The following is an 18579-nucleotide window of genomic DNA, read 5'->3' as shown; positions in this document are numbered from 1 at the left end:
AAATGTATTTATTTATTTTTTTACTTCAGTGCTGAGTTCCAGTAGCAAGCGGAGGACAGGGGCGTGGCTTCCGCTTGCGAGGTTCAGCTTTGATTTTCACATTTTTCCCCGAGAAAAAAACGCGATATAGTGAAATCGCGATAGTTGAAGCCGCAATATTCAAGGGATTACTGTACTGTACTTTCAATTAATGTAAAAACATGATAATAATAGTTTGATTTAAATTTTCCTACACTTAAAGAGAAAGCTCGCTACTTCGCGCTTCGGTTATCGTTGTTTCACTACATCGCAGAATTTTTTCAGGGATTTTTTTTTACATTTTTTTTTTTTATCCATTCATCTTCCATATCGCCCATCTTCGAAAGGGTTGCGGGGGTGCTGGAGCCTAACCCAGCTGTCTTCAGGCGAAAGGCAGACTAAAACATTCCAAAAACATGCATGGTTGGCTGATTGGACACACTAAAATGCCCCTAGGTATGGGTGTGAGTGTGCATGGTTGTTTGTCTCCTTGTGCCCTGCGATTGGCTGCCCACCGATTCAGGGTGTCCCCCCGCCTCTGGCCCCGGAGTCAGCTGGGATAGCCTCCAGCACCCCCCGTGACCCTAATGAGGATAAAGCCGTTCAGAAAATGAGATGAGCTTCTCATGAAGCAAAATATCAGTCATGGTGTTTTTTGAATGTGCTGTTGAAAGTATATATTTTTCTATTTCTAATTTGTCCCCTCCACTAAGAAAGTAAAATAATGATCGGATGTTCTTTAACCCAGTGTTTCCCAACCTTTTTTGAGCTGCGGTACACTTTTTGCATTGAAAAAATCTCAAGGCACACCACCAGCTGAAAATCTTCTAATTTAAAACTATATCGCCTATATTAACAATAAAACGTCATCATCCTCATCATCAATCCTCCATGCCGCTCATCCTCAAAAGGGTTGCGGGGGTTGCTGTAGCCTAACCCAGCTGTCGTTGGGCGTAAGGCAGACTACACCCTAGACTGGTCGCCAGTCAGTCGTAGGGCACACAGAGAGACAAATGACCATCCGCACTCCCATTCATACTGCCCCCAGCAGGAATCGAGCCCGCGACTGCCCTGCACTGAAGTCAGGCGAGTGAAACTCTACACGACGAGGCGGCCAATATAAAGTCGTTCTCATCAAGGTTTATTAACAGGAATCAGATAAACCCCAAAAACTATTCCAAAATCTTTCAAAATTTTTACACCGACATAATGTCAACTTCCGGTTCACGTAATGTAAAAATAAGTAATGTAACATTTTTAATTTTATAAATAATTGAATTTTACTCCGAATAGTCCTTAAATCTTATAATATAGTGTGAAAAGCAATGTTGTGCTCACATGGACTTTACTTCGCCAAAAGTTGATGGCCTTGAAACCAAACATCTTCCATTTCACGTAACGTAAAAACAAGAATTTTCTTTACTCCCAATATTACTTAAATCTCCTAAAATTAGGCAAAGAGAAGTTTTGTGGTCACACAGACTCAATGCCAACAAACATAGAAGCCCGTGAAACAACTTCCGTTTCACGTTACATAAAAATAAGCAACAAAATACACTTAAATTTTAACATTTTATGATTTGAATCCTGTAATAGTACAATCTATGATGTAATGTTCGTTCTATTTCAATTTTAATCTCATGGTAGTTAAATTTTAATCAGGTAATATTAAGATTTTTCTCTCATAATATTATAATTTTTGAATCCTTTTTCTTTTGGCACACCTGTGTGGTTGTTTGTCTCCTTGTGCCCTGCGATTGGCTGGCCACCAATTCTGGCCGAAGTCAGCTGAGATAGGCTCCAGCATGCTCTCCTGTGTGGGTTTTCTCCAGGTACTCCGGTTTCCTCCCACATTCTAAAGACATGATAGGCTGATTGGACACTCTAAATTGCGCCTAGGTATGGCTGAGTGTGAATGGTTGTCCGTCTGCCGGTGCCCTGCGATGGGCTGGCCACCGATACAGGGTCTCCCCCGCCTCTGGCCCGAAGTCAGCTGGGATAGGCTCCAGCCCCCCGAAGTCAGCTGGGATAGGCTCCAGCCCCCCCCCCCCCCCCCCCCGGGAACCTAGTGAGGATAAAGCGGTTCAGAAAATGAGAGATGAGACAATAATGTGTTGAGTTCTCTATGCCAGTTATTTATGGTGGCAAGGGAAAAAAAGCTATTTTGCAAGTTTAATATAGTTTTCCTCAAGGAACATGCTGACCACCGTTTCTTTTCGTGTACAAATATGCTTTTGCACAAGCACATGACACTGTCAAGCCAATTTAAAGGCTCTGACCATGTTGTCATCAATCTCCTGGACCCGTTGTTACAAACTGCGTGCCATATTGAAGATCTCCTGCAGATGTCTTAAAGCAGGGTTGGGCAAACTATTCCACAAAGTGCCACAGTGGGTGCGGGTTTTCATTCCAACCCATAGAGAGGGCACCTTTTCGCCAATCTGGTGTCCTACAATTGCAATCAGTGGATTACAGTCAGGTGCTTCTTGTTTTCTGCAGAAATCTCATTGGTTAAACTGTCTATGCTGGATCGGTTGGAACAAAAACCTGCACCCACTGCGAACCTCGAGGACCGGTTTGCCCACCACTGTCTGAAAGGAAGACCACGTTCTTCATCCTCATCCTCGTCGTTGTACGCTGCGTGTTCTTCCTCACTCCCCGATCGGCTCATTTCAACGAGGTCTTCATCAATTGGGAGGTTCTGAGTGGCTCTCGAGCAGTGTGTTGACGTCCTCTCGTCATGCCAGCTTTAGGGCCTTATAACGTATTTATTCAAGTATAACGCGCAAAATGTTGTACCAAAAAACTGAAGCAAAGTTCGGGTGCGCGCTATACACGAATCTTGGTGAAATACTGCCCTCCACCGGTGACGTAAAACCTGTCTTTGTCGACCAGATGGGCCGCCAGAGCCCGTTCTATTTGCCGGTGCTCACACTTGGAAAAAGGAACTCAAAAAGAATGGAATCAATTGTTTGGTGAATTTGATGATGATGACTTTGAAATTTTTTAGACTTAAAATTGTAAATTCCATTTGAGAATTGTCTTCATACTGGTATTTTTCTTTTTTCCTGCATCATATGTTGTGAATAAATGTTTTGTCATGGCGACATGTGTTCAGCATTTTCCAGCTACCAGTGCAATCCTTGGTGTGAGCTGAAAAAAAATCATACCAATTGTAGTCACAAATTATGGGTGTGCGTTATACACGTGTGTGCATCATTGTTAAAGCTGGATGCCTCAACAATAATCTTCATACAGAGGAAGCAGCAAACACGTAGTAGTTTTTGACTCCCGGCCGATGGAGGTTATCTGGGGGAGACTCATCTGAATGGTTCTCAAAATGGCCGCTGCCCGCTCTGCTTTCTTTGTTCCCTTGGCTAGCCCCCACCCTTCCTACAAAGGGGGGGGGGGCGGACAGAGCCCACGTCCATGTGGAAGTCTCCCGGCCAGATACGCCGTCCGAACGGTCGGGGAAGGTATTTAATAGAAGTAGGCGGAGACAAACTTTAGGCGGGAATACAAAAGGGGAGGTGTGCTATATACAAAGTGATGACAGGCCTTGACCTGTAGGTGTCAGTAAAATTCTATTCGAGTGACTACATAATATATATATACATGAATTCGTGAGAAATACATTCTATATTTCACAATCATACCCGAATAAATACGGTAATTATATATCGTAAATCCCTAATAATGTGTTAAGGAATCGTTTTGTTATGTTTTCTTTTCCCCCGTGTGACCTCTCCAAGTGATTCCCCATTGAGTTCACCTGTCGAGAGCCGAGACATCCGTGGGAAAGTTGCAAGGCAGGTACGGGATTCGTGAGGCGAGAAACGTGGTCGTGGTCATAATCGTGGTTGGGATCGTACTTGTGGTACTAGGACAAAAACCGTGTCCAGACATTTCGTCGACGGACACTTCGTCGCCGGACGTTTCGTCGAACGGACGCTTTGTCGACGGACAGTTCGTCGAACAGACATTTCGTCGCCGGACATTTCGTCGACGGACAATTCATCGCCGGATTCGCTCGCTCTCAAAATTATAATCATGAGAGAGAGTTTTTACTGTTGAAAGCGATCAACATACACACACACAGTACAAGAAATTACAATTAATATACTAATAGTCTCGATGTGTCTGTTCGGCGAGCTGTCTGGCGTCGTCGCGGGCTAAAAGTATACTAAGACTTTTATTTGTTTAATAAAAATGACCATATAAAGTATTTCAACACCTTGCTGTATTGCAAGTTCTCTCACTTAGAAATGTACATCGTAGGTGCATGGCCACTGAGAGAGATAATCCAAAAAGGAAAAATGTATGACTTTTTAGCGATTTATTTGCGTGATACCGCTGCAAATCAGTATTTGCACACCTGTCTATCAGTTAGAATTCCTCAAAATAAATGACCATAGATAGTAAGGCTTTTCTTCTTTAAATCGTCGCGGGCTAGGGGATAGTGGTTAAGGTTAGTGGTTAAGGTTAGGATAGTCACGGATGACTATGCAAACAGTACCTACAAGCTATTGCACATAATTTTTAATAAAATAATTTTATTTATTGCCTTTTATTTTAATGTCAATGTTCCTTTAAACAATCTGAAGTAAAAACTCATGATTATAATTTTGAGAGAGAGATTACCTGGTTGATCGCTTTCAACAGTAAAAACTCTCTCTCTCATGATTATAATTTTGAGAGCGAGCAAATCCGGCGACGTAATGTCCGTCGGCGAATTGTCCGTCGACGAAATGTCCGGCGACGAGCTGCCTGGCGACGAAACGTCCGGGGACGAAGTGTCCGGCGACGAAGTGTCCGTCGACGAAATGTCCGGGTACCGACAAAAACAAGAGGTCGAAGATCAGAGAGGGCAGAAATAAGGAGTTAACGCGAGAGGGTACTTAACAGTGAACTGAAAAAGACGATCTAGCGCCATGGTCCATCTCTGGGTGGTTTAAATAGCTCCGTGGCTGTGATGAGCCGCACCTGCTGCTGCTTAGCCCATTAGGTGCTGGACCTGTAATTGGATGACATGCGCAACCGCCCACTTGTCTGGCCCTGACACTTTGTTATTTTTTGTTAATCCCGCCAGTCATTAAATTTTTTTGTCAGCGCACTCCACTTGCTTCACCACGTTTGGGTACTACTATGCATTCACGACCCTGCTAAATCCTAACAGAGCAAAATCCTGACATAATGCTGGTTCATTTTTTTATAATCCTAGTGTTTACCTCTTGCTTTGTGTCCTTCGATAAGGATACTGTTGCCGTTTTCCAAATGTTTGCTTCTTTCTTGTTATAACGCACGGTAGATTCATTTATGCCACAATGGCGTGCTAACCCTTTAGCATATATAGCAACGTCACTTTTTCAGTCACTGTCTCGTTTTTTCTTGGGCTCATTGGATGCCTTAGATGGCCCAAGATGCTTACAAGCCATTTTCAACGGCGATTCGACATCCAAACAAAGCTGGAATAAGCTCAGTGTAGTCTTTCTCCACAGATGCTGTGCGCAATGCGAAATTCAATCGGAACAAAACAGAAGAAGGCAACATGACGTTTTTTTCTTGGCCTTCTGTAATAAAATACCGTTTCTTCAGTGCTGAGTGCACCCAATTTACCGCCGAACAAGAAGCGAAGCCTTGACTTCCGCCATTTTTCATCCCCTGTCTTTCGCTTGCGTTAATTTTGACATTTTCAACAACGTTTTTTTATACTTCATATAAAAAACTGCGATGTACTGAAGGATGACAGTAATAATCTCGGGTATTAGATGCAAGGCTGAGGCCAAGATCAATTGGCAGATTAGTTTCTATGGCGATATAGTTACAGTAATCCCTCGATTATCGCGGTTAATGTAGACCAGACATGGCCGCGATAATCGAAAAATCGCGAAGTAGGGTCACCTCTATTATAACTACCACAATACATGCTTTTTGTGCCAAGTACAAAAGTCAATTCATCAAAGTGTATATTTATTGAATATTACAACTATAAACATAACAAAAGACTAATGTATTAATATCTCATTATAATCTATATAAAAACAATTGTAAATACTTTAAATGGTGTACTCACAGTGAAAAGTACTTCTCCACTTGAAATAGTCAAAAAAAATCATCTTAATGTTTTTAATCCCCCCAAAAAACAGGTTGATGATTGTATAATCAAAAAGAAAAACCCGTTGATGATTGTATAATCCAGCCCCCTTTCGTCGAGGTATACAGTTTTGCGTTCGGGATTAAGCAGTTATAAAACCACTCATTATGGAGATCTTTCTTCATCCAAGATTTTCTGTTGCTCATCCAGTACACAAGCAGCTGGAGATCTTTCTTCATCCAAGATTTTCTGTTGCTCATCCAGTACACAAGCAGCAATGCCTCTTTTTGAATTGTTCGAACCAACCCTTGCTTGCTGAAAATTCACGAGGCTCACTCGCGTCACTGCTGCTTGGCTGAGGCTCGCATTCCGAGTCTTTGTCAGGAGCTAAACTATCATACAAGTTCTTGGCCTTGGTTCGGATGTTGTTGGTATCCAGAGGAATGGTGTTCGCCCTACATTCCGAGACCCAGATTGAGAGGGCATTCTCCATTTTGACAAGGGTTTTATTCCTCATGGTTAAACGCACTTGGTTTCACTCGTAAATGAAAGTGTGGCTGTCTTTCGAATGTTAGCCTCTTTTTTCTGTACCGCACGGTAGATTCATTGATGCCGTAATGGCGCGCGGCATCGACATACTTTTTCCCCGCTCTCAGCATGTCGAGCAACTTAACTTTTTCAGCAACCGTCATCATCTTCCGTTTTTTCTTCGCATCAAATGAAGCCTTGGGTGGTCCTGGACGCTTGGGTGCCATTTTTCTCTGTGGTTTATAATTGTAAAATCCAAACAAAGGAAGCTGGAATTCACTCTCGGTACGTGATGCCAAACGCCACACGCAGGGAACAGGAATACCGGCGTGCATGTCAACTTTTTTTCATAATGAATTAATATAGCAGAAAAAAAATCACGGAGTGGTGAATTCACAATGAGTGTAGTTGCGATAACCGAGGGATTACTGTATACAATTTACAATTCAATGTTTGAACAGTGCTGTTGACTAAGATGCCTCTTGTGTGACTTCTGCATTTACTCTCTGTCTTCCGATCAGGCGTCAATGAGCATTGACGAAGCCGCCCATCAAAGCTCCTCTCACTCACTTGGGTCGACTTCCACTATGTCTGCCTCAGTACGATGGCCGGAATCCAGTCAGGAGCAACATCGGCGAACTGGTTCAGTCGGCACTGTCAGCGACCATGAAGTAAACTTGACTTTGATGCTAAAAAAATTCTTATTATAGTACCATTGCTACGGCTTCCACACCTTACTTCCACATTTGATCCAACTTTTGATTCTTCTTTTTTTAGTTACAAATGCGGCTTATATGCAAGAAATTACAGTACAGTAATCCCTCGATTATCGCGATTTCACTTAATGCGAATTCACTACTTTGCAATTTTTTTACGCTATTAATTAATTATTTGCTGCGCTGCAATGATTGGTTCTAACCTTACCACAGAAGAAGAAAGCAAAAGTATAAATGCCTCTACGAACAGCCGGTCTTTCCTGTTCCCTGCGTGTAGCGTTTAGTGTCAAAGCTGGGTTGCCTCGACAATAATCTTCATACAGAGGAAGCAGCAAAACACGTGGTAGTTTTTGACTCTCGGCCGATGGAGGTTATCCGGGAGGGAGGCCCCATCCTGACCGCTCTCAAAATGGCCGCTGCCCGCTCCGCTTCCTTTGTTCTTGGCTAGCCCCCACCCTTCCTAAGACGGGGGGGAGCGGACGGACAGAGCTAGCGTCCACGTCGAGGTCCCCCAACCAGATACGCCGTCCGCTCGGTCGGTGATGGTATTTAATAGAAGTTAGGTGGAGACAAACTTTAGGCGGGAACACGAAAGGGGTGTGTTATATACAAAGTGATGACAGGCCTTGACCTGTAGGTGTCAGTAAAAATTCTATTCTAGTGACTTTAAATTCATAAGAGTGCAGAAGGGTGCAAGATTAAATATAAGAATACAATTCATATTTCAGATTTAGCATCGCATATGAAGAATGAATTCCAGCTTTCTTTGTTTGGATTTTACAATTATACACCACAACAAAAGATGGCTCCCAAGCGTCCAGGACCACCGAAGGTTTCATTTGATGCAAAGAAAAGAACGGAAGATGATGACGGTTGCTGAAAAAGTTAAGTTGCTCGACATGCTGAGAGCGAGGAAAAAGTATGTCGCGCCAAAAGCCAAGAATTTGTTTGATATTTTAGCTCCCGACGAAGATCCAGAATGCAGGCCTCAGCCAAGCACTAGTCCCGCGAGTGGGCCTCGTGAATTTTCAGCAAGCAAGGGTTGGTTCCCAAAAATTTAAAAAGAGGTATTGCTGCCTGTTTACTGGATGAGTAAGAGAAAAGCTTGAATGACGAAATATCTCAATAATGAGTGGTTTGATAACTGCTTAATCTCGAACTCGAAGCTGTATACCTCGCCGAAAGGAGGCTGGATTATACAATCCTCAACGCGTTTTTTTTTTAAATTATACAATCACCCTGTTTTTTGAATTATACAATCATCCAGTTTTTTGGGGGGATTACAAACATTAACCTGATTTTTTGGGAGTATTTCAAGTGTGGGACTATTTTCACTGTGAGTACAGCATTGAAAGTATTTCCATTTTTTTAAATATATAGATTATAATTAGATATTAATATATTAGAGTCTTTTGGTATGTTTATAGTTGTAATATTCATCAATATACACTTTTTGATGAATCGACTTGTGTACTTGGCACAAAAAGCATGTAAAGCATGTATTGTGGTAGTTATAATAGGGGTTACCCTGGAAGTGTATTTTTTAAATATTACAGTTATGGACATATGAAAAGACTGCAATGTATTAATATCTAAATATAATCTATTTTTTTAAATGGTAAATACTTTATGTACTGTACTCACACTGAAAATAGTTCCTCTCAGCGTTATTTAAAAAAAAAAAGGTTATTGAGAGCTTTAGTCCACGAAGGAATTTTCAGGGGCGGCGTAGGTGCAACAGAAGGAGCTTCTTTCTGCGAGATGTTTTCAGCGCACAAGAAACGTGGCGACCACCGTTTCTTTTCTTGTACAAATATGCTTTTGCACAAGGACATGACACTTCAAGCCAATTCAAAGGCTCTGACCATGTTGTCATCAATCTCCTGGACCTGTTGTTGCAAACTGTGTGCCATATTGAAGATCTCCTGCAGATTTCTTAAAGGAAGACCATGTTCTTCATCCTCATCTTCGTCGTTGTCCGCTGCCTCCTCTTCCTCACTCCCGGATGGAATCATTTCTATGAGGTCCTCATCAGTTGGGGGGCGGGTCTGTTTAGCTCTCGAGCAGCAGCTCTCGTCATGCCAGCTTCACAGCCGTATCCACGGCGAAAATCCCTCATAATGCTGGTTAATTTTTTATTCCTAGTGTTTACCACTCACTTGGTATCCTTGCAAAAGGATATTGTTGCTGTTTTCCGAATGTTTGCTTCTTCTTTCTTGATATAACGCAAGGTACATTTATTTGTAGCCACTTTTTCGGTCGCTGTCATCATGGGTTAGGTGACGTGGGCAATGCGAAATTCAATTGGAACAAAATAGGAGAAGGCAAGATGTCGTCCTTCTCGGCCTTTTATATTATTAGGCACGTCATTGTTCTTCTACTGTGAAATTTCGCTTCTTCAGTGCTGAATGCCACCCAATTCAGCGCCAAAGAAAAAGTGAAGCCCTGACCTCTGCCATTTTTTATCCCCTGTCTTTGGCTTGCAAGTTTTAACGTGAATTTTGACATTTTTATGAACATTTTTGATTTGGATACTTAATATAAAAAACTGCAAGGTACTGAATTAATGTTGAAAAAGTAGTGAAAGATGACAGTACACTCCTCTTGGTACGTGCTCTTTTCTTCCACCACCTTTCACATCAAGCCTTTTCTTCTATATAGAGGTAGCATGTCAGCAAGAAACGCACTCTTGACATCTACAGAATTTAGAATTTAATGCACACACAAGGCCCACCTGCCGATTGGGGGCCCTGTCCATTTTAGGGGACTTTTCAGACTTGTAAGTGTTAAAATACGGCACCTGAAAATATAGAGCTGGTGTTCGTATCTCCAAATGTTCGCAAATCGGATGTACCTATGTTAGGAACCTAGCATACGAGCTAGTGCAGCCCTACAAAGATAGACAAGAGAATCAATTCTGGTTTTGACAACCATAACTGTTAAGAAAGTTCATTGATGCATTGTTTTGAACTGAAACGCTCAGAAAAAGAAGATTCACTTGCCCAATTCGTTTTCTACACATGTAAAATTACATTAGTCCAGTCATTTACATTTGTGACATGGTCTCCAATGCATAGCACCTTTGAGCAAATACGGTGGCTCTATAAATGATAGTTAACGGCTGTTTGCATTTTTTGTGTATGCCACAGTCCGTGACTGGACGTTTCGTCGAAAGACGGTTGGTCGACGGACGTTTGGGCGACGGACAGTTCGTCGAACGGACATTTCGTCGAACGGACGTTTGGTCGACGGATTCGCCGCCGGACATTTCGTCGAACGGACGTTTCGTCGTCGCCGGGTTCGCTCGGTCTCAAAATTATAATCATGAGAGAGTGAGTTTGTAATTGCATTGACAATGTAAGAGCATTCGCTCGCCCCGCCCCCGGATTTGTGTGTGTACATGTTTTTCAACCTCGGCCCGCGAGCCATATACGGCCCGTTAGGCTTTTTAATCCGGCCCGCCGGCGTTGTCCAAATTATAGTAAAAATCAATGACCTCATTCATTTCCCTTTGCCCTGCAATACCGCTCATCACTCTAAATTTAAAGACTGCTTTCTTTCGTTGAATAATAATATGTTCTTAATGTTGAAAGTAAATTTGAAAATAAATTTTCACCTTCAATTGTGTCTTTTTTCTTATATTTCAATCCCCAGGTTTGATAAATTATATTGCGTGTCCAAATGCTGTCAAATTTTAGTATCCATTCTGGCCCGCAAGTCAAAACGTTTGCCCACCCCTGGTATAGACAAACTTGCCTCTTTTATACTATTATTGTCCCAAATTAAACACATTATCAATAAGATGCCATTCAAAAAGTTTGCCCACCCCTGGTATAGACAAACTTGCCTCTTTTATACTATTATTGTCCCAAATTAAACCCTATCAATAAGATGCCATTCAAAAAGTTTGCCCACCCCTGGTATAGACAAACTTGCCTTTTATACTATTATTGTCCCAAATTAAACACATTATCAATAAGATGCCATATACTGCGGTAGACGTCCAATCCATGTTGACTGCTGCGTTATATATCCACTTGATGGAGCTCTAATAACAGAAATAGCATCTGCATCTCAGTCAACTTTTTGACTTGCGGGCCAGAATGGATACTAAAATTTGACAGCATTTGGACACGCAATATAATTTATCAAACCTGGGGATTGAAATATAAGAAAAAAGACACAATTGAAGGTGAAAATGTATTTTCAAATTTACTTTCAACATTAAGAACATATTATTCAACGAAAGAAAGCAGCCTTTAAATTGAGAGTGATGAGTGGTATTGCAGGGCAAAGGGAAATGAAAGAGGTCATTGATTTTTACTACAATTTGGACAACGCCGGCGGGCCGGATTAAAAAGCCGAGGTTGAAAAACATGTATACACACACGAATCCGGGGGCGGGGCAAGCGAGCGAATCCGGCGACGAGAAACATGTACACACATGCCAATAATATGCAATTTATTGATAATTTTGATATTAGATATTTAGATATTAATGCTCTTACATTGTCAATGCAATTACAAACTCACTCTCTCTCATGTACACACGCCAATACGAGCAAATCCGGGGGCGGGGCGAGCGAATGCTCTTACATTGTCAATGCAATTACAAACTCACTCTCTCATGATTATAATTTTGAGAGCGAGAGATTACCTGGATATTTAGATATTAATGCTCTTACATTGTCAATGCAATTACAAATTTGTACAAAAAAAGACAATTTGTCTTCGTGGTGCTCGGTGAACAATCTCACACTGAACACCACGAAAACTAAAGAAATAATCTTGGACTTTCGCAAACACGGCACAGATCTGGCCCCACTCCTCATAAATGGAGTATGTGTAGACAGGGTCCAGTCCTTTAAATTCCTGGGGGTCCACGTCACGGACAAGCTCTCATGGTCTACAAACACCACGGCAGTGGTGAAGAAGGCTCAGACACGACTCCATTTCCTCAGGGTACTTAGGAAGAACAACTTGGGCACCAATCTTCTGAGAACCTTCTATAGAACCACTGTAGAGAGCATCCTGGCGTACGGCATCACAGTGTGGTACGCTGGAAGCACGGCGGCAGACAAAAAGGCCATGCAGAAAGTGATTAACACTGCCCAGAGGATTGTCGGCTGCTCTCTGCCCTCACTTGAAGACATTGCCAGCCCTCGTTACCTCAGCAGAGCCAAGAACATCATAGGGGACCCTTACCACCCTGGTCACAATCTGTTCCAGCTGCTGCCCTCTGGCAGACGCTATAGGTCCCACAAAGCTCGGACAAATAGGCTTAAGGACAGTTTTTTCCCCACATCCATCAGAAATCTAAACTCGCGCTAACATAACACACATTCCCTTCTGCGGTATATGAACAGATGTTTGGTTGGTGATCTGCCTCCTACTAGCTGACTGAAGTAAGGTAAGTGGAAGACAGTGTGAGGTAATCGAGAGGTAAGCGACCTGTATCCACAACAGCGGAATGACAAATTACAAGTCCGTAACTTACAGTTATTCAGGTCTTTTGCCGATTAAACGTAGCTTATGGAGAAGCACAATCAATTTCGTCACACGCAGTTTCTGCGTGTGATGACAAGTAGGCTTTTGTGTTGTGGTAATGACGACATGGCCTATGTCCGATTATTATTATTATTATTAAATTCAGTCTCTCTCATAATTATAATTTTGAGAGCGAGCGAACCCGGCGACGACGAAACGTCCGTTCGATGAAATGTCCGGCGGCGAATCCGTTGACCAAATGTCCGTTCGCCGAAACGTCCGTTCGACAAACTGTCCGTTGCCCAAACGTCCGTCGCCCAAACATCCGTCGACCAAACGTCTTTCGACGAAACAACCGGGTACCGCCACAGTCAAATAATTGATTACACTATTTCCTGGAAATTATGCTGAGTAAATAAATCTCTTGTAGGTACGATCTGTTATCAACTCTTCACGCTCGTCAACCACATCAGCCTCAGCAACATCTGTCAACTCTGCCTCATCAATGGACTCTTTGGACAATGTTCTCCATGATAGCAGCTCTGATAGCCATTCTGCCTTACCCCGATATGCAACCAACAGTGCTGGCCAGAGTCAAAATAGCACGGAGGTAATCAGTCACATTACTAACCAAGTTTGACCTAACATACTGGGTCGTCGAGCCATGTTGTTAGTAGGACCTGTTGTAAGACGAAAATTAAACTGAGCCTACTACCATTTTCTAAAAGGTTGTGTTTGACGTCTCGGGTAAAATCATACACATAGTTTAGGGCGTAGTATCCAGGAAGTACTTGTTTTAACGAACTTAAATCAATCAGTCTGCATCAATATTTGTATCTAAATGTAACAAGAGCAATGAATAATCCGGCTGCTCCATTGGAATGTTGAAGTTATCCAGCAGATCACAGAGAAACATAACTACAGTATGTCATCAATCTCTGCCATGAAAAAAAGTTTTTTTAGTAAGAGAACTGTCAACAGGATACTTATGGTCCATTTTTCTTATGGTTTAGCTTTTGAAGTTTAAGCTCTGTACTAAATGAAAAGTAACCAAAGTAACCTTCATATGGTAAAAAATATTGTTGATCCGCCAATCATTATAACTTTATGTAGATGATCTGAGATAATTTGGCTATTTGAGTGTTGCCATGTAAAGTAAAGCCACTTTTTGAGAATTTATGTTTTTCACCTCGGTCTTATCAGCTTTTCTTGTTGTGAAGGTTTAAATGATCAAAAAGCTTTTCCTGCAGCCTGTCATTATAATAAGTAGTTGTTACATATTAAATAGATTTTTTGGCATTCGTCGGCGTCTGTTTCTTAACCACACAGCTGCCTGCTAAAGCCAGATGCCACATTCATTCACAAAGACTATGTCGTGTCTCTGTATCTTTTCTCTCTCTCCTTCAAGCACTCCTATCTGGACAGGGAAACTTCTCTGATTCTGAGAAACATAGCAGGGAAACCTTCACACCTGCTGACTAAGGTGATCCCCAACTTTCATTCTTTTATGCATGCTCACCTTTTTTCTCCTTTATTCATCCTGTCTTGTCCTTTATATTGTTTTGTTTCATGCTCAGTTTCATTTGCAATGTTGTTTCCTGAGTCATTTGTTTGGAATTTTGCAATGTCAAAGGAAGGCACGTGTCTCATTCAAAAATGAGACTTGTCCAATAGAAGTTGTTGGCATTTAATCTTGACGACATACCCACAACGCCATGTGTTGGTTTTCTGGAGTCTTGGTGTGTGTGTGTGCACCCGCTTTGACTTCTGACTCCCGGATATATCTAGTAATTTCCACAAGGAAAAAGTGGGTGTTAATTTGAATATTAGTGGGCATGTTTCAGTTTAGAAGAAACTTCCAAATATCGTAGGAAGTCATTGGCAATTAAACTGTCTTATCACTCGGAGGCTTGAGAATAATGGTGGAACCCTCCTCATGGGCTCAGGTACCAAGGCCAGATCAGGAATGTCCGATTCACCTCCCCATCTCAAGCCCCAGACAACCAGACCTACCAAGAAAGAATTATGGGCCTGGGCCTAAGATACAAGGTTGAATTTGGAGAACAAAGGATTTGTCATAAAAATATAAGTGTGAATACATATATGATTATTCTACTATTTGAGTGATAATACAAACACGTGATCAATGTGAGTGAAGGCAGACATAGGGGGATATACATGTATACATTTGAGTATGTAACAAAGTGCAATCAACAACTTGAATAGATGCAGAGTATCAAGTAGTGTACATTGAAATCATTCATTCATTCATCTTCCATACCGTGGATCAGGGGTCACCAAACTACGGCCCGCGGGCCGGACACGGCCCGCCAGCACATTTGGACCGGCCCTCTGAACAATACCAGAGACGCTATCGGATTTTTTTCCTATTTGGCCTTGAAGACTGGGACGTTTTAATCTTGTGTTTGGTTCATTGCACCTCTGCTGAGCCCACAAATCATCCCAGTGAAGCGGGGCTTCGCATTGCTTCTTTGGTGACACGCCCGGGGAGAGTGTTTCCCTTTGATGCACGCGGGCACGTCCACTGTTGGATGCGCGAGCACAGTGATACCGAGACATCTGGACGATCGCAGGTGAGGGCAGAGCCCTGGGACCATCGCAGACTATTCAAGCATATAAAAACTGTGCAACCTGTTTGAGAACGGAATAATGGCGAAAAAGTTAGGTAAGAGACAAATTGATTCAGAATGCAGGGTATTTACCTGGAGTGGACAAACGATTATTATTTTATTCAATGCAAAGAAAAGGCTGTTTGTCTCATCTGTCAAGAGACGGTTGCGGTATTCAAAGAATACAATCTTCGCCGACACTATGAATCCCGTCACAAAGACAAGTACGATAGCTTGCAAGGCCAAATACGAGCAGACAAACTCTCAAAGCGAAAAAGTGGACTACTATCTCAGCAAAATATATTTGTACGCCAAGCTCAGCTGTGCGAGGATCTGGCAGCCCTCCAAAGTCTCAAAGGGACTACAACGGGAGAGGATATTTTTGACAAAGTGTGCCAAACCATGGAGAAGTTGGACCTGGACTGGTCAAAGCTAGCTAGCATCACGACTGATGGGGCTCCTAGCATGGTGGGCGAAACTCGCGGTCTAATGGGACGCATGAACCGGGAGTTGGAAAAAAGGGGTCTCACCGCCCCGCTACGAGTCCACTGCCTAATTCACCAGCAAGCACTGTGCTGCAAAGTGTTGACGTGAGAGAGATTCTGCTCTGACAACTGAGCTGAACTTTTATCTGTTAAGATTGTGCATGGCACAACAGAAAGTTAATGTTCCATGGCTTTTTTTTTATGAAGAACCCAGAGAGAGTTATTTATTTATTTATTTCATAAATAGTGTTATTTATTTCCTGTTTTTTCTGTGAAGAACTCAGAGAGGGTTATTTAGTTATTATTTATTTCATAGTGTTATTTATTTTCTGTTTTTTCTGTGAAGAACTCAGAGAGGGTTATTTAGTTATTATTTATTTCATTAATAGTGTTATTATTTGTTTCCTGACTTTTTTTCTGTAAAGAACCTGGAAAGGGTTATTTGGTTGTGTGGCTTTCTGGAAAACAATAAAAAAAATTAAGCTCCTCTATGATCGTCACACTTTTTCTGTTACAAACTGACACCGGCCCCCCATCAGAGAAGGGAAAGGTTATGTGGCCCTCACAGGAAAAAGTTTGGGGACCCCTGCCGTGGATCCTCGAAAGGGTTGTGGGGGTTGCTGGAGCCTAACCCAGCTGACTTTGGACGAAAGGCAAACTACCTAGACCAGACTTGGGCAATTCATTCCACAAAGGGCCGCAGTGGGTGCCGGTTTTCGTTTCAACCCATAAGAGGAAACCTTTACCTCAATCTGGTATCTCAGAAGTGCTATCAATGGATTGCAGTCAGGTGCTTCCTGTTTCAGAAGAAATCTAGTTAATTAAACTCTGTGCTGAATCGGTTGGAACAAAAACCTGCACCCACAGCGGCCTTCGAGGACCAGATAGCCCAGGTCTGACCTAGACCCTAGCCTGGTCGCCAGAAGCCGTAGGGCACATAGAGAGAAACGACCATATACCCTTACAATCACACCGCCGTCAGCGGAAATCGAATCCGTGCCTGCCTGCACCGAAGTCAAGCGAGTGAACCTCTACACTGTAGAGGTTAACTCGCTTGACTTCGAGGGGTCACCAAACTACGGCCCGCGGGCCGGACACGGCCCGCCGGCACATTTGGACCGGCCCTCTGAACAATACCAGAGACGCTATCGGATGTTTTATTTTTATTTTTTATTTTTTATTTTTATGCAGCCCGCCGGCACATTTGGACCGGCCCTCTGAACAATACCAGAGACACTATCTGATTTTTTTTCCCATTTGGCCTTGAAGACTGGGACGTTTTAATCTTGTGTTTGGTTCATTGCACCCCTGCTGAGCCCACAAATCATCCCAGTGAAGCGGGGCTTCGCATTGCTTCTTTGGTGACACGTGCGGGGAGAGTGTTTCCCTTTGATGCAGGCGGGCACGTCCACCGTTGCATGCACGAGCAGTGTTACCGAGACATCTGGACGATCGCAGGTGAGGGCGGAGCCCTGGGACCATCGCGGACTATTCCATATAAAAACTGCAACCTGTTTGAGAACGGAATAATGGCGAAAAAGTTAGTTGAGAGAAAAATTGATTCAGAATGCAGGGTATTTAACCTGGAGTGGACAAACGATTATTTTTTTGTTCAATGCAAAGAAAAGGCTGTTTGTCTCATTTGTCAAGAGACGGTGGCGGTATTCAAAGAATACAATCTTTGCCGACACTATGAATCCCGTCACAAAGACAAGTACGATAGCTTGCAAGGCCAAATACGAGCAGACAAACTCTCAAAAGGAAAAAGTGGACTACTATCTCAGCAGAACCAGGCATCCGTTCGGGCCAGCTTTTAGGTTGCTAAATTGATAGCAAGCAGCGGTAAGCCTTTCACTGAGGGAGAGTTTGTTAAGAAATGTATGGATACTGTCGCGGAGGAGGTGTGTCCCAAGAAGAAAGATGCATTTAATGCCGTAAGTCTGTCGGTGAGTACAATGACCAGACGCGTTGAAGAAATCGGGAGTAATGTATATGCCCAGCTGCAGCAGAAGACGAAATAATTTGACTTTTTTTCATTAGCACTGGATGAAAGCACGGACGTGCAAGACACATCGCAACTGCTCATTTTTATTCGTGGAGTTAGCGCAAACTTTGAGATTTGCGAGGATCTGGCAGCCCTCCAAAGTCTCAAAGGGACTACAACTGGAGAGGATATTTTTGACAAAGTGTGCCAAACCCATGGAGAAGTTGGACCTGGACTGGTCAAAGCTAGCTAGCATCACGACTGATGGGGCTCCTAGCATGGTGGCCGAAACTCGCGGTCTAATAATGGGACGCATGAACCGGGAGTTGGAAAAAAGGGGTCTCACCGCCCCGCTACGAGTCCACTGCCAAATTCACCAGCAAGCACTGTGCTGCAAAATGTTGACGTGGGATTCTGTAATGACGGTTGTGGCGTCGTGCATAAACTTCAGATCAAAGGGAGAAGATTGTGCATGGCACAACAGAAAGTTAATGTTCCATGGCTTTTTTTTCTATGAAGAACCCAGAGAGAGTTATTTAGTTATTATTTATTTCATAAATAGTGTTATTTATTTCCTGTTTTTTCTGTGAAGAACTCAGAGAGGGTTATTTAGTTATTATTTATTTCATTAATAGTG

At 42.6% G+C, this 18579-nt stretch overlaps 1 protein-coding gene across 2 annotated transcripts in view; it reads left to right on the top strand.

Moving 5' to 3' along the window:
- raph1a (Ras association (RalGDS/AF-6) and pleckstrin homology domains 1a) overlaps nt 1–18579 on the top strand; it is a 131804-nt gene that overhangs the window by 49577 nt on the left and 63648 nt on the right. The window contains exons 6-8 of one of the 2 annotated variants that reach the window (XM_077617264.1): nt 7162–7311; nt 13274–13453; nt 14252–14326. In XM_077617264.1, coding sequence (XP_077473390.1) covers nt 7162–7311; nt 13274–13453; nt 14252–14326 — 405 coding nt within the window. The remainder of the gene's footprint in view (nt 1–7161; nt 7312–13273; nt 13454–14251; nt 14327–18579) is intronic. The other variant, XM_077617265.1, reaches the window with a different exon arrangement.

This window comes from Stigmatopora argus, chromosome 13 (genome assembly GCF_051989625.1).
Source record: "Stigmatopora argus isolate UIUO_Sarg chromosome 13, RoL_Sarg_1.0, whole genome shotgun sequence".
NCBI lineage: Eukaryota > Metazoa > Chordata > Actinopteri > Syngnathiformes > Syngnathidae > Stigmatopora > Stigmatopora argus.
The sequence above is the reverse complement of the archived record's forward strand: the minus strand, read 5'-3'. Positions and strand labels throughout refer to the sequence as shown.